Source organism: Nomascus leucogenys, chromosome 14, assembly GCF_006542625.1.
Source record: "Nomascus leucogenys isolate Asia chromosome 14, Asia_NLE_v1, whole genome shotgun sequence".
Classification (NCBI taxonomy): Eukaryota; Metazoa; Chordata; class Mammalia; order Primates; family Hylobatidae; genus Nomascus; species Nomascus leucogenys.
In genome coordinates this window covers 56011461-56026600 of record NC_044394.1, presented here as the reverse complement: position 1 = coordinate 56026600, position 15140 = coordinate 56011461, and the positions used below count along the sequence as shown (strand labels likewise).

Below are 15140 nucleotides of genomic sequence, written 5' to 3'. Positions count from 1 at the left end.
GTGAGCCAAGATCGTGCCACTGTACTCCAGCCTGGATGAAAGAGCGAGACTCTGTCTCTAAATAAATAAATAAGCAAGACTCTGTCTAAATAAGTCAATGAATGAATGAATGAATGAATGAATGATTAGCTGGACATGGTGCCATTCACCCATAGTCCTAGCCTCTTGGGAGGCTGAGGCAGGAGGATTGCTTAAGCCCAAGAGTGAGAGCCAGGCTACGATGAGCTGTGATTGCATCACTGCATTCCATCTTGGGCAACAGAGTGAGACCCTGTCTTTAAAATAAATAAATAAATAATTTTTTAAAAACTATGAAAGAACATTTGGTTTCTGATCTTCCTGTTATATTCTGTGGGTTACAGGTATGGTCTGGAGCTTACAGAGAGTGGGACTCCACATTTTCCTGTGAGCACTAGTTACAGAGCAGAGCCTCACTGGCATGTGTTCCTTCCTTTTATTCCATAGGCTATTTTAGTATCAGTGGTGGGGAATTTTGTATGATAGCATTTGAATTTAGTTTTCTTTCCTCAAAATTCCATCTTTATTCTGATGTTTAATACAATTTAAAATGTAATGTTCAAGAGCCCCTGTCATTTCTGTAAACATTTTTATTAATATAGAATGTTTAAAGATCTTGCGTTCTAAGTCGATTATACTTTAGTCTTTTTAAAGCATTTTAATTCATTGTTCTTTGTGTCATTTATAGGTAATCACAGGGCCTCAGATTCGCCCTGGTATGACCGTGATTAGAACACCACTCCAACAGTCAACACTAGGAAAGGCAATTATTCGAACACCTGTGATGGTACAGCCAGGTATTTATCCATCCAGCATTATCATTTTACATCTCAACAGCCAGTCTAGGAAATATGTAATTCTCTGCATTTGGCACTACATACAAGAAATACAATTTGAATTAATACTTCAAAGCATACTAAATTTCTAATGCGTTGTGAGCTCTATTCATTTCATTTTGACCTTGACAGTAAAATAGGTTGAAGTATGCTTATTAAAAATGTAACAGAAACCACTAATAAAATATATAATTAAGTAAAGAAAACTGTATAGCAAAAGACAGAAAATCAAGGAGACAGCAAAGAAACATATAAAACAAAATTACAAATGCAGTGCCAGATGTTCATTTATTACTCTTAATGTGAATACGTTAAAACTACCATTTTAAAAATTGAAGACTGGCTAGGCTAGGTGACTCTCCCTTGTAATCCCAGCACTTTGGAAGGCCGAGACAGAAGTATCACTTGAGCCCAGGAGTTCAAGACCAGCCTGGCCAACATGGCGAAATGCCATCTCTACTAAAAATATAAAAAAATTAGCCGGGCATGGTGCCTCATGCACCTGTAATCCCACCTACTTGGGAGGCTGAGGTGGAAGAATCGCTTGAACCCAGAAGGCAGAGGTTGCAATGAGCCAAGATCATGCCACTACACTCCAGCCTGGGCGACAGAGTGAGACCCTGTCTCAGAAAAGAAAAAAAAGTTGAAGACGTTAAAGATTTTTTTTTTAAACCCTATACATTTATGAGAAATTTAGCTAAAATCAAATTACTGCAAAAGCTACAAAAGATAAAAAATTAAAGATGGACACAGGCACACAAAATAAAGGCCATAAAAAGAAAGAAAAGACAAGGATGGCCCTACTGATACTGGACAGAATAAAATTCAATGTTTAATAAAAAGAAAAAATTTATGAAAAAGTCATTTTTTATTGGCTTAAAGGTAAAGATCGGCTGGGCGCAGTTGCTCATGCCTGTAATCCCAGCACTCTGGGAGGCTGAGATGGGTGGATCACCTGAAGTCAGGAGTTTGAGACCAGCCTGGCCAACATGGCGAAACCCCATCTCTACTAAAAATACAAAAATTAGCCAGGCATGGTGGTGGGCACCTGTAATCCCAGCTACTCGGGAGGCTGAGGCAGGAGAATTGCTTGAACCCAGGAGGCGGAGGTTGCAGTGAGCCGAGACCCTGCCATTGCACTCCAGCGTGGGCAAGAAGAGTGAAACTCCATCTCAAAAAAAAGAAAAAAGAAAAATAATATTCATAGGCTTTTTGGTGGAAAAGTGGTTCTTGAGTCATAGATAAAACCTTGATAAATTCCAAAAAATAAAATGTGTATAGGCCACATTCTTTATAGTAAAGCTAGAAATTAATATTAAAATACTATGTTATACTGTAACAAGATGTGTTAGGAAAAAAAAGACATGACCAGGCCCTGTGGCTCATGCCTGTAATCCTAGCACTTTGGGAGGCCAAGATGGACAGATCACCCGAGGTCAGGAGTTCTGAGACCAGCCTGGCCAACATGGTGAAATCCCTTTTCTACTAAAAATACAAAAATCAGCTGGGTGTGATGGTGAGCACTCGTAATTCCAGCTACGCGGGAGGCTGAGGCAGGAGAATCACTGCAACCTTGGGAGGTGGGGGTTGCAGTGAGCCGAGATTGCACCACTGCACTGCAGCCTGGGCAACAAGAGTGAAACTCTGTCTCAAAAAAAAAAAAAAAAAAGAAAAAGATACTAGATATACTAATAACCTTAACTTGCTTAGAAGTATGTAAGTACAGATGGGTGCGGTGGCTCATGCCTGTAATCCCAGCACATTGGGAGGCCAGCGGGTGGATCACGAGGTCAAGAGATTAAAACCATCCTAACCAACATGGTGAAACCACGCCTGTACTAAAAATACAAAAATTAGCTGGGTGTGGTGGTGCGCGCCTGCAGTGCCAGCCACTCGGGAGGCTGAGGCAGGAGTATCGCTTGAACCCAGGAGGCAGAGGTTGTGGTGAGCCGAGATGGCGCCATTGCACTCCAGCCTGAGCAACAAGAGCGAAACTCCGTCTCAAAAAAAAAAAAAAAAAGTATGTAAGTACATTCTAAGTAACTTTTAAGTTAAAGATACATCAAATATGTAATTACAAAACAATTCTCAAATAGCAACCTTAAGCCTTGATGCCGCAGTTAAACTTAGAGGTGATTCAGTTTATTCAATACATATTTGAACACCTACTCTAGGCAGTTGAAATAAATCAGTGAATAAAACAAACCAAAAATATCTCTATTCTTAATCAGAAGTTAGAAACATATATAAAACAAGTTTCGAAAGAAAACAAGACCTGATGCAGTGGCTCACACCTCTTATCCCAGCACTTTGGGAGACCAAGGCAGTCAGATCACTTGAACCTATTAGTTCTAGATATCCTGGGCAATATAGTGAGACCCCCATCTCTACAAAAAATTTCTAAAAAATTAGCCATGCGTGGTGGCACATGCCTGTGGTTTCAGCCACTTGGGAGGCTAAGGCAGGAGGATCACATGGGCCCAAGAGGTCAAGGCTGCAGTGAGCCACAATCTTGCCACTGCACCTCCAGCCTGGGTGACAGAGTGAAACCCTGTCTCAAAAAAAGAAAAAAGGAAAGAAAATGAGGGAGGAAATGAAAGCAAAGTAATAATAATTACAAAACAGAAAAGACCAAAAAAATTAGACCATTATTTTGCAAGTCTAATCTAGGGAAAAGGGAAGAATATGCCTGTTCACAGAATTAGGAATGAAAAAGTACAATAAAAATAAAGTGAGCTTTTTTAACTCAAAAGGAATTGTAGATCACCTGAGGTCAGGAATTCAAGACCAGCCTGCCCAACATGGTGAAACCCTGTCTCTACTAAAAATGCAAAAATTAACTGCGAATGGTGGCAGGTGTAATCCCAGCTACTCAAGGTTGAGGCAGGGAGAATTGCTGGAACCCTAGAGGCAGAGGTTGCAGTGAGCCAAGATTGCGCCACTGCACTCCAGACTGGGTGACAGAGTGAAACTGTCTCAAAAATGAAAAAAAGAATTTTGTATAGGTATCCTTGTAGTAAGACTTTCAGAAGTCTTACTATCCATACTTAGGACGTAAATCTATTTGAATAGCAAGACATAATTAAATATTGTGCTTATAAATTGAATGTCTCAATGACATAGCAACAGAAGAAATTTGAAAAGTTGCCATAATGTTACCTATAGCAAGGAATTGCAGACTTCGTGGTTTTACAGGTAAAGTTCTTGGAAATGGGTAGGAAATAATTTTCTTATTATAAAACATGGTTCCAGGGCATAAGGGGAAAGACAGATAAAATCTTTCCCATTTTACTAATTTAGCACCAATTCTAATATGAAATATAGCAGGTTTTTTTGTTGTTGTTTTGTTTTGTTTTAAGGCAATCATCTTTCCTAAGTAGCATTTACCTGAGAAAAGAAAGGAAGATGGATTATTTCAGTTAATGCTGCAGGAACAATTGATAAGATTTAGTATCTATTATGTGAGACAGGTAGCTACTAGGAAAGAGAACTAACATAAAGGAGAAAGTGAAATTTATAGGTGATGAATGTTTTCTATATACTTAGAAAACTGATAGCTGTGTAAATGCTGGTATTACTATGGATACACACAAACTTTGTTGCATAAAGCCCTATGTAGCTGCAAGTATGTGTTTGTCTGACATGCATAAGTGAATGTGTAGTTTCCAAACCACTCTCATCTCCAGGGTTTTGCCACTTTTCTTCCCTGGAGTCTTGAATCCCCTGTGAGGATAGGGTTTGTATGATGAACTACTCAACCCTGCCGCCTGGCTGTGCAGCACTCATTTAATGTACTTAAATGAAAGTCTGCCTTAAGCGAACTAATTCTTAGTAGTAATACTCTAAAATAGCAACTGTCATATATTCATCATTTGCTCTGTGCCAGGCTGTATGTGTTTTGTACATAAGCATTCATTTAATCTTCATATAAAATAGGTACTAATACTATCCCCATTTTACCAATGAGAAAATTGAAATTCAGAATGTTGAATAATTTCCCAAGCTATTAATCTGGGATTCAAACCAGATTTATCTGATTCCCAAGTCCAGATATTCATTTATTCATTCAACAATTATTCAATACCTATGTGCCAGATGCTGTTCCAGGCCCAAGTGGCCATGGTTATAAACTAATCAGACAAAATAATGCCCTCATGAAACTTATAGTCTAGTGGAAAAGGTAGATAATGAGGTAAATTAATTATACATATATTTAAATATATATTGTGTATAATAATATATGAATTTTACACATATATCATGTTAAATAATGAAAAGTACTGGCCAGGCGCGATGGCTCACGCCTAATATCCCAGCACTTTGGGAGGCTGAGGCAGGTGGATCACCTGAGGTCAGGAGTTCAAGACCAGCCTGGCCAACATGGTGAAACCCCATCTCTACAAAAAATACAAAAAATTAGCTGGGCATCATGGTGGGTGCCCGTAATCCCAGCTACTTGGGAGGCTGAGGCAGGAGAATCGGACTCCGTCAAAAAAAAAAAGAAAAGTACTTAGAAAGACTGAGGGGAGGAACGATAATGTTTAGAGTTGGGATCTGAGAATGATTTGCAGGGAGGGTTGAAATTTTAGGAAGGATGGCCTTAGAAGGACTCACTAACAAGATGAAATTTGGATAAAGACCTGAAGGAAATGAGAGAGCTGTGGAGCTGTGCAGATATCTGAGGAAAAAGTCTTTTATGAAAAAGAAAAAATGCAAGGGCCCTGAGGCAGGAGTGGACCTGGTGACATTGAAGGGATGGGTAGCCAGTGGGTCTCAGGGGGACCCAAGGAGGACAAGAAGTGGGAGTCAAAGGAGTTGTGGTCAGAGAGGTGGAGGGTGGGTGGGTGTGGGTTGTGTCTTCAGGTGTGCACAGATCACACTGGAACTTATCCCTCTTCCTACGCCACACTAGCTTTTCCTAAGATGAGATCCGGCCGGGTACAGTGGCTCACGCCTGTAATCCCAGCCCTTAGGGAGGCCAAGGCGGGCGGATCACCTGTGGTCAGGAGTTTGAGACCAGCCTGGCCAACATGGCAAAACCCCATCTCTATTAAAATACAAAAAATAGCCAGGCATGGTGGCGCAGCCTGTAATCCCAGCTATTTGGGAGGCTGAGGCAGGAGAATCGCTTGAACCCAGGAGGCAGAGGTTGCAGTGAGCTGAGACTGCCCCTCAGCCTGGGCAACAGAGCGAGACTTTACAGACCCTTGGAGTATGGTCAGAAATTATTAAATTTTTGAATTTCCATTTTGATCTAAAAATAAATTGATATATACCTATTGGAGATCATCTGGGTGGCTTATAAAAATGAATCAGTACCAATCCTTTTATCTGTCTCTGCTTATGATGGCAATGTATCTGTACCAGGTGATCTCTGGAAGTGATAACTTTTCATGTATTGTTTCTCAAACTGCAATGCAATGACATAGCGCTGGGATATAGGAGTTCTCAAATTAAAGACCTTGGCCACACTATGTTATGCTGTCTTTCAGTTCGTCTTGAATAAATGAATGAGAGTAACCAAGGAAAATTTAGAAGAAAGAGTAATAATGGAAAACTTATACTACCAGTTGTTAAAGCATATTATAGAGCCACCAAAATTAGCATGATACCAAAGGAAGCAACACAAATAGTTAACAGAGGCATTATATGTGAGAATTGGCTGCATGACAGTGGTGTCGTTTTGCATCAGTAGATGATACTAGAATAATTGGTTTATAGTTTGGGGGGAAAATAGACTTCTGTGTTACAACGTATACCAGGACTAAGAACATTCTTGGGAGGATATATCTAATGAGAGAATACAAGAGAACTTTACAAGCAATAATTAAAGCCAAAAGTTTTAAAAGGACTAGTCTGGCCGCATTTTTTAAAATTGCAAGTTTAGAAATCAAAATGTAGATGGCAAAGTGGAAAAATAGTCTTTAAAAATATGTATTAAATAAGTAGGAAAAGAAATGGGCAGAGTGTGGAGAGAGATTTCACAAATGAAGAACTTAAAACAGTTTTTAATGCCAACTTGTAGTAATTGAGGAAATTCAGCACTGTGATACATGATACTATTTGCAGTTGCCTGAATATTTTACTTTACTGGTGATATCAAGGGTTGGCAGGGTTCAGTGAAATAGGCACACAGAGGTGGCAGTAGTGTGAATTGGAATAACCTTTCAAAACTTCAACTTAGTACTATCTTCCTACTATGAACCCGGTATTATTTTTTGGAGGGTTACTTTAAAGAAATAATCATAAGCACCCAAAAATGTATAAGCAGGGATTTTACCATGGCGTTAGTTTAACAATAACAACAACAACAAAAAGGTGTAGGGGAAGTATTCTGAATGTCAAAATAAGTTTTCATTTTATACATGTGCAGTAATATGAAGTATCATTCAGCCATTAAGAGAAACACAAAGAAATATATGTGTATTCACAGATGGAAAAAAGGCAGCAAGTAAATATTAAAAGCTTGAGAAATTTGATGTTATTCAGTAGTTAGTAATGAGTCTGTAAACGTCAAATTAGCTACCAGAAAATTATTCTTAGCAACTGTTCTACATGGGGGAAAATTCCACTTGCCTATTCTAGTTTCAGCAAGTTAAACTAAAAAGAGGTTTATGGAAAACTGTAGAGCCATTCCAGTTCAACTTCATTCATTCAGTAGACATTTATTGAACAATTACTATGAAAGCATTATTTGGGTCAGGTGCGGTTGCTCACGCCTGTAATCCCAGCACTTTGGGAGGTCAAGGCAGTCGGATCACGAGGTCAGGAGATCAAGACCATCCTAATACAGTGAAACCCCGTCTCTATTAAAACAAATACAAAAAATTAGACGGGTGTGGTGGGACATGCCTGTAGTCCCAGCTACTCGGGAGGCTGGGGCAGGAGAATCGCTTGAACCCAGGAGGCAGAGGTTGCAGTGAGCCGAGATCACGCCACCGCACTCCAGCCTGGGCGACAGAGCGAGACTCCGTCTCAAAAAAAAAAAAAAAAAAGAAAGCATTATTTGAGCACTCTGCCCTAGTATTGAGGATATAGTGGTCCTTGCCTTCATGGTTCTCCCAAGCTGTCTGTCAAATAGCTGTAAGAGAAGCTTATTATAAATGCAATTGGCCCAGAATATTCCAGATTCTTTATATTTTGTTTAAAATTCATATGAATTTTTTATTAAATTAGCATCTTATTTTTAATATTATATTACTAAGAAAAGGCAGCCTTATAAATGGCATATTTTACATATTCTCTTTTGTCTTCCCTATTATCATTTTTGTTTTAGATTTATAGGAAGAATTTTAATTGGTTTTTTCCATTATTCTACAGACAGCAGAGACTGGATAACGGTTGGCAGTGAAAACAGACTCACTGCCAACTAGGCAGGACCTTTGGATGTGGGTATATGTCTGAATGTATCCTTAGGCTCTGAATATCCCAGTGTTTTTTTGAAGATGGAAAAGAATACGTTCATCTGAGGTGTTGAATTATTTCAATTCAAAATAATGCCAAGGGTGTATAAGCATTCATAATGTTTTGCTGTTTGTGTAGGTGCTCCTCAGCAAGTGATGACTCAAATCATCAGGGGACAGCCTGTCTCCACTGCAATCTCCACCCCTAACACAGTTTCCTCAACACCTGGGCAGAAAAGCTTAACTTCAGCAACATCCACTTCAAATATACAGTCTTCAGCCTCACAACCCCCTCGCCCTCAACAAGGACAAGTGAAGCTCACCATGGCTCAACTCACTCAGTTAACACAGGGCCACGTAAGTAACATGAGCTTTATTTTCAATTTAGAGGTGATCTTATTTATTCTTGCCGTAAGTTTAAAGACATGAACTTATTTTGATATGTTTTTAAATGTGCTGACTTGAAGAAATGGTTACTTCCTGGAGTCAGAAATACCTCTTAGACAGGATATAATAAACCCCAACTACTAGAGTAATCCTTAGACAGTGAGCTATAACAGTGAGACAGATAACCCTTTTAACCACCAAAATTTTGTTAGTTGGCTAATCTCCGTGAGACAAATAAAATTTGAGTACATTAAGCTGCTTCCTTGCAAGACTCGATATTGTTAGCAAGTCTTCTAATATTGATTAATAAATTGAATGCAGCTCCCATCAAAATCCCAAGAGGTTTTGTTTTTAGTGAAACTTCACAAGCTGATACTAAAGGTTTATATGGAGGTACAAAGTATTAAGAATATCTATACCTTTGAAGAACAGGATTATTTGCCCTATATGATAACCTGATATCAAAACTTAGTATAGGCTGGGCATGGTGGCTTGCGCCTGTAATCCCAGCACTTTGGGAGGCCAGGGTGGGTGGATTGCTTGAGGTCAGGAGTTCGAGACTAGCCTGACCAACATGGTGAAACTCCGTCTCTACTAAAAGTATAAACAAATTAGCTGGGCGTGGTGGCATGCGCTTGTAATCCCAGCTACTCAGGAGGCTGAAGGAAGGAGAATTGCTTGAACCTGGGAGGTGGAGATTGTAGTGAGCTGAGATTGCACCACTGCACTCCAGCATGGGTGACAAAGCAAGACTTCATCTCAAAAAAACCCAAAAAACTTAGTATGTAATACTTCACTAATTAATATAGTGAGGTACAGACATAAGGAGAGGCAGATAGACCAACAGAACAGTAGAGAGTGCAGAACATGAACCCCATGTATGTGGACACTTGTTATATGACAAAGGTGACATTGCAGATCATTAAGGAAGAGATGACTTTTCAGTAAATGGTGCCAGGACAATTGAATATACATGAGAGACTGTGAAATTGGACCGTTATTACCTCACTGTACATAAACTCAATTCCAGGAGGATGAAAGTCCTAACTGTGACAGGTAAAACTATAATACCTTTAGAAGATAGAAGAATATCTTTATAGCTTTCCTAAACAGACAGAAAATGCTAACTATAAATGAAAAGATTTATAAATTCAACTACTGTAAAAATAAGGATAAGAACCTCTGTTCATCAAACGCACTACAGAGAGAGTGAAGAAAATGAGAAAAGAACCAACCAAGGACTATTATATATCCAGAATAAAGAATTACTACAAATCAAGAAAGAAAAAAATTCAGATAGATCAGGAGGAAAAAAGACAAACAGGCCAGGTGCAGTGGCTCACACCTGTAATCCCAGCACTTTGGGAGGCCAAGGTTTTGGGAGGCCAAGGCAGGTGGTTCACTTGAGGTCAGGAGTTTCAGACCAGCCTGGCCAACATGGGGAAACCCCGTTTCTACTAAAAATACAAAAATTAGTCGGGCGTGGTGGTGTACGCCTGTAATCCCAGCTGCTTGGGAGGCTGAGGCAGGAGAATTGCTTGAACCCAGGAAGCGGAGGTTGCAGTGAGCCAAGATACACCACTGCACTCCAGCCTAGGCAACAGACTCCATCTCAAAAAAAAGAAAAAAGAAAAAAAAAGGACAAACCAACATTATGAGGAAAGAAGAAATCTAAATGTCCCAAATTCCAAAAAACTGCCGAACTTTATTAATAATGAGAGAAGTACATATTAAAACCATATGCTTAAGAGATTGGTACAAATTTAAATGTCCAACAAAACCAAGAGTTAGCAAAGACATAGAGCAGAAAGAATTCTCATGCACAGCTGGTGAGCCTATCAGTCGGTTCAGCCATTTTGGAAACCTCCTGGACATTGTCTGGTAAAGTCAAAGCTGTGTATGCTCAAGGTCCCAGTATACCTTCTAGGTATATCCCTAGAGAAGTTATTGTTCATGTGAGCACCAGAATACATGGCATAAATATTCATAGCAGTATTGTTCATAAGAATCAAAAACTAAGAACAACTCAGGTGTCTATCAAAATCAGCTAGATAAGTAAATTGTAGTATATTCCTACAGCAATAAAAATGAATAGACTTCAACAACACAGAACTATGCAAATGATTCTCACAAATATATAGTGGTAAGCTAAAGAAGCAAGTAGCTGCCAAAAAAAAAATACATGTTATAATTTCATTTGTATAAGATTCAGAAATAGGCAAAACTAAGCTATTTTGTGTAGGGATACAGGGTTGCTGCATTGCCTGCCTGGAGGGGGCACCATTCCCATTGTATTCTTTGTGAATATTGCTCCTGAGTTTGTGAACCTCAGTGGCCCTAAGATACATACCGAAGTAGTAATGAAACACAGTGTTATCATCAAAATGAGGATAGTGCTTACCTCTAGGGGAGAGGGAGGGAATTGAGATCCAGGTGAGTCATGTGGGGGCTTCTAGGACACTGGCAGTGGTGACCACAGTCGCGGTTTTATAGATGTTTACCTTATAATTTTTAAATTATACTTGGTGTTTTGTGTATTTTGTGCATAAAAAATTATTTTAGAAAAGCAAGAGTAAATAAGTTTTGAGGGACTCACATGTATACGGAGCTTACTTAGTACATGGACTTTGTGCCATCAGTTTTGGTCACTGGGAGTTTAGGGGATGGTTTTTACTTTTGCTTTCCAGTTCTCCCGCATGTTCCTGGTATTCAAGGTTTCTAGTTTAATTAAAGTTCTGGACAGAAGAGACAGCGCCTAGAGAATTTTAAATTTCTGGACCCCATTTTGGTAACTGCTCAGACCTTAGTGATCCTCCTTACTTGGTGTTTGCATTACATTTCTAAAACCCCAAGTTTTTTACACTTTAGCACACACACACCCCATAGGTAATTTGGCACGTATTGAAAGACAAAATTCAGGAGATCTCGGTTCCTTCTTTTTTTCTCACCTTTAAGTTGGGCAGGGTACTTGACCTTTCTAACCTGAGTTTCTTAGTTGGGAATCAGAAGAATATTTTCTCTGCCTATCCCATAAAGTCACAAGTCCATTGTGAGAATCAAATGAGGCAGTATCTATGAAGATGCTTTTGAAATTGTAAAATATGAATATAAGATTATTTAAAGTCAGAATTTTGTGGGGACCTTAGTTATTCAATACCTTTATTTTATAGATTGGGAAACTTGGATCTGGAGGAACAATGTTGCTTGTGGACAGATAACTGGCTGACCATTGGGGGAGCTTGAACTGGAACTCTGGATTGTTGATGTTTTTCCTACTAAGCAACATAAATATTCTTACTTTAGCTTATCTAAATTCCTGCTGGTGACATTCAAATATGCATTTTCATTATATTAAAAGATCATTACACATAAAAATGATTTATTAAAAATGATATACATACAGATTGATGCTTTGAACACTGTTTACATGTTGTGTTTTTTCCACAGGGTGGCAATCAAGGTTTGACAGTAGTAATTCAAGGACAAGGTCAAACTACTGGACAGTTGCAGTTGATACCTCAAGGGGTGACTGTACTCCCAGGCCCAGGCCAGCAGCTAATGCAAGCTGCAATGCCAAATGGTACTGTTCAGCGATTCCTCTTTACCCCATTGGCAACAACAGCCACCACAGCCAGCACCACCACCACCACTGTTTCCACGACAGCAGCAGGTAGAGCTGTGGGTTTATCAGAAATGTCGGATGTTACTACTACACGTTGCTGGGCTAACAGAGGCCAACAGGAGAACCAGTATTTACCTTTGGAAGGATATGCCTCAAGCCAGTGAGCTGAACAGTTGACTTAGTCAGCCTCACAACGTCTGGAAGCTTTTGTACCCTATTCTTACAGACTCCCTGTTACCACCACCCTCTCCCTCCTGTTAAAAAAGAGAGAGAAACAAAGGGGGCAAAAATAATGGTTATCTTGGTAACTATGCCCACACTTACTCCTTGCTAAGCCTTGTAGGTGCTGATTGAGTCATGGAGGTGATCTCAGGGAGGGTGGGTAAATCCAGTTCATGACCTGAGATTGAGAGTGGGTCCAGAACCACTTTGTTGACCTTCTGCTGCAAGTCATTGTAACTAACTACCACCGCATCGTGGGAGAAAAGTGAGGCTTGACAGTTAGCCTGGGCCAGATGACCCGGCTGATTTCCAGAGGCTGCAGCTTACTTTGGAAACCAGCCCTCTAGAGTTAGGAGAGTGTACAGGGGACAGCCAAGAAGCAGGGCCCAGGCTTCCCAATTTCAGAGCGTCCTGCCCTAAGCATGTCCAAATGGAGCATTTCAAAGGCATACACCTTCTGTACCAAAATACAAAATTCTCAACTTTATTTACTTTATTTATTTTTTTGAGACAGGGTCTTGCTCTGTCACCCAGGCTGAAGTGAAGTAGCACCATTACTGCTTACTGCAGCCTTGACCTCCTGGACTCAAGCAATCCTCCCACCTCAGCCTCCCGGGTAGCTTGGACTGTAGGCATGCTCCACCATGCTCAGATAATTTGTTTTTATTTTTTTTGTTTTTGTGTAGAGACGGGGTCTCACTATGTTGCTCAAGCGATCCTCCCACCTCAGCCTCCCAAATTGCACAGGTGTGAGCCACCGCGCCTGGCCAGAATTCTCAACTTTAGAAAATTTCCTTCAGATTCTTCTTTAACCACGGTCTTATGTTCCAGAGTAATAGAAATGGTTCATCTTTCCTTTTCACAGGTACAGGTGAACAAAGGCAGAGTAAACTGTCACCCCAGACACAGGTACATCAAGACAAAACCCTGCCATCAGCTCAGTCATCAAGTGTGGGTCCGGCAGAAGCCCAGCCACAGACTGCTCAGCCTTCAGCTCAGCCCCAGCCCCAAACCCAGCCCCAGTCCCCAGCTCAGCCTGAAGTTCAGACTCAGCCTGAAGTTCAGACCCAAACAACTGTTTCATCCCATGTCCCTTCTGAAGCACAACCCACCCACGCACAGTCATCCAAGCCCCAAGTTGCAGCACAGTCTCAGCCTCAAAGTAATGTCCAAGGACAGTCTCCTGTTCGTGTCCAAAGTCCATCACAGACTCGAATACGTCCATCAACTCCATCCCAACTGTCTCCTGGACAACAATCCCAGGTTCAGACTACAACCTCACAACCGATTCCAATTCAACCACATACATCTCTTCAGATACCTTCCCAAGGCCAGCCACAATCACAACCCCAGGTACAGTCTTCAACTCAAACTCTTTCATCAGGACAAACTTTAAATCAAGTTACTGTTTCATCCCCATCCCGTCCTCAGCTACAAATACAGCAGCCACAGCCCCAAGTCATTGCTGTGCCTCAGCTGCAACAACAAGTCCAGGTTCTCTCTCAGATCCAGTCACAGGTTGTGGCTCAGATACAGGCTCAGCAAAGTGGTGTGCCCCAGCAAATCAAACTCCAGTTACCTATCCAAATTCAGCAAAGCAGTGCTGTGCAGACTCACCAGATTCAGAATGTGGTTACAGTGCAGGCAGCCAGTGTGCAAGAGCAGTTGCAAAGGGTTCAGCAACTCAGGGATCAGCAGCAAAAGAAGAAACAGCAACAGATAGAAATTAAGCGTGAACACACCCTCCAAGCTTCTAATCAAAGTGAAATCATTCAGAAACAGGTAAAGTTATTAAGTAAAAGCAGCATGTTCAGTAGCTTGAATTATTGTGCTGTGCAGTAGACTTAGTGTTTGGTTGTGTTAGGTTTCCTAAATGAGACAAAGTCATTAATGTTTAAATTTAGAAGAAACACTGAATTGACCAAAAAAAATACTGAATGACTACTGTGGTGTGGAACACTTCGTTAGATACATATAATATATAGTCAGTGCTTATTAGGAATGACCTGTATTTTGGGAGGACTAAGATGGGAAGAATGGAGTTATGAGCTTTAATCATTAATACAAAACTTGAGGGTTTAACTAAGTTTTAAAGCCACTTCAGACATTATAGCAATTCCTTTAAAGTTATTCAAAGTTGTCATTCCTTAGTTTGCATGTAGACTATGCAAATTATAGACAGATTAAACTCATTTGCATTTCTAGCCACACCTTTGTAAAAAAGTTTTTAAAAACATATTATTTCATAGCTTAAATAAAAAATGGCATCATCCAGCAACAGCTTGCAATGGCACATTAGTGAAATAAAGCAATTTAGATGAGTTAGAATTAGTCTACTAAAGTGAAGTCATACATATAACATCCGATAACATTACTGGCAGAAACCATCTTTTCATCTACCTATAGCTTGCTTCGCTCAGCACTAGGCAGGAGTTTGAATGTGGATTTTAAGTGTTACCAAGTTGTGAGATCTTCATTCAGTTCCTAGGTCTCCCATTCACAGTCCATGAAACTCATTTATCCCTCCTTAGCTATAGCCTCTTAAAACCCTTCTCTTTCCAGCCACATGAGATTACTGCAATGATTAAGTGAGGTCATAAATGTAGAAGCACTTTTTAAACAGAGAAGTTATTTTAAAGATGTAGTATTCTT

The 15140-nt window shown here is 40.1% G+C and overlaps 1 protein-coding gene across 10 annotated transcripts in view; it reads left to right on the top strand.

The window, feature by feature from the left end:
- BPTF (bromodomain PHD finger transcription factor) overlaps positions 1-15140 on the top strand; it is a 158799-nt gene that overhangs the window by 108670 nt on the left and 34989 nt on the right. For 6 of the 10 annotated variants that reach the window (XM_030827051.1, XM_030827052.1, XM_030827053.1 and 3 more), the window contains 4 exons: positions 707-815; positions 8397-8614; positions 12092-12314; positions 13354-14270. In XM_030827051.1, coding sequence (XP_030682911.1) covers positions 707-815; positions 8397-8614; positions 12092-12314; positions 13354-14270 — 1467 coding nt within the window. The remainder of the gene's footprint in view (positions 1-706; positions 816-8396; positions 8615-12091; positions 12315-13353; positions 14271-15140) is intronic. The other 4 variants (XM_030827056.1, XM_030827057.1, XM_030827055.1 and 1 more) reach the window with 1 other exon arrangement.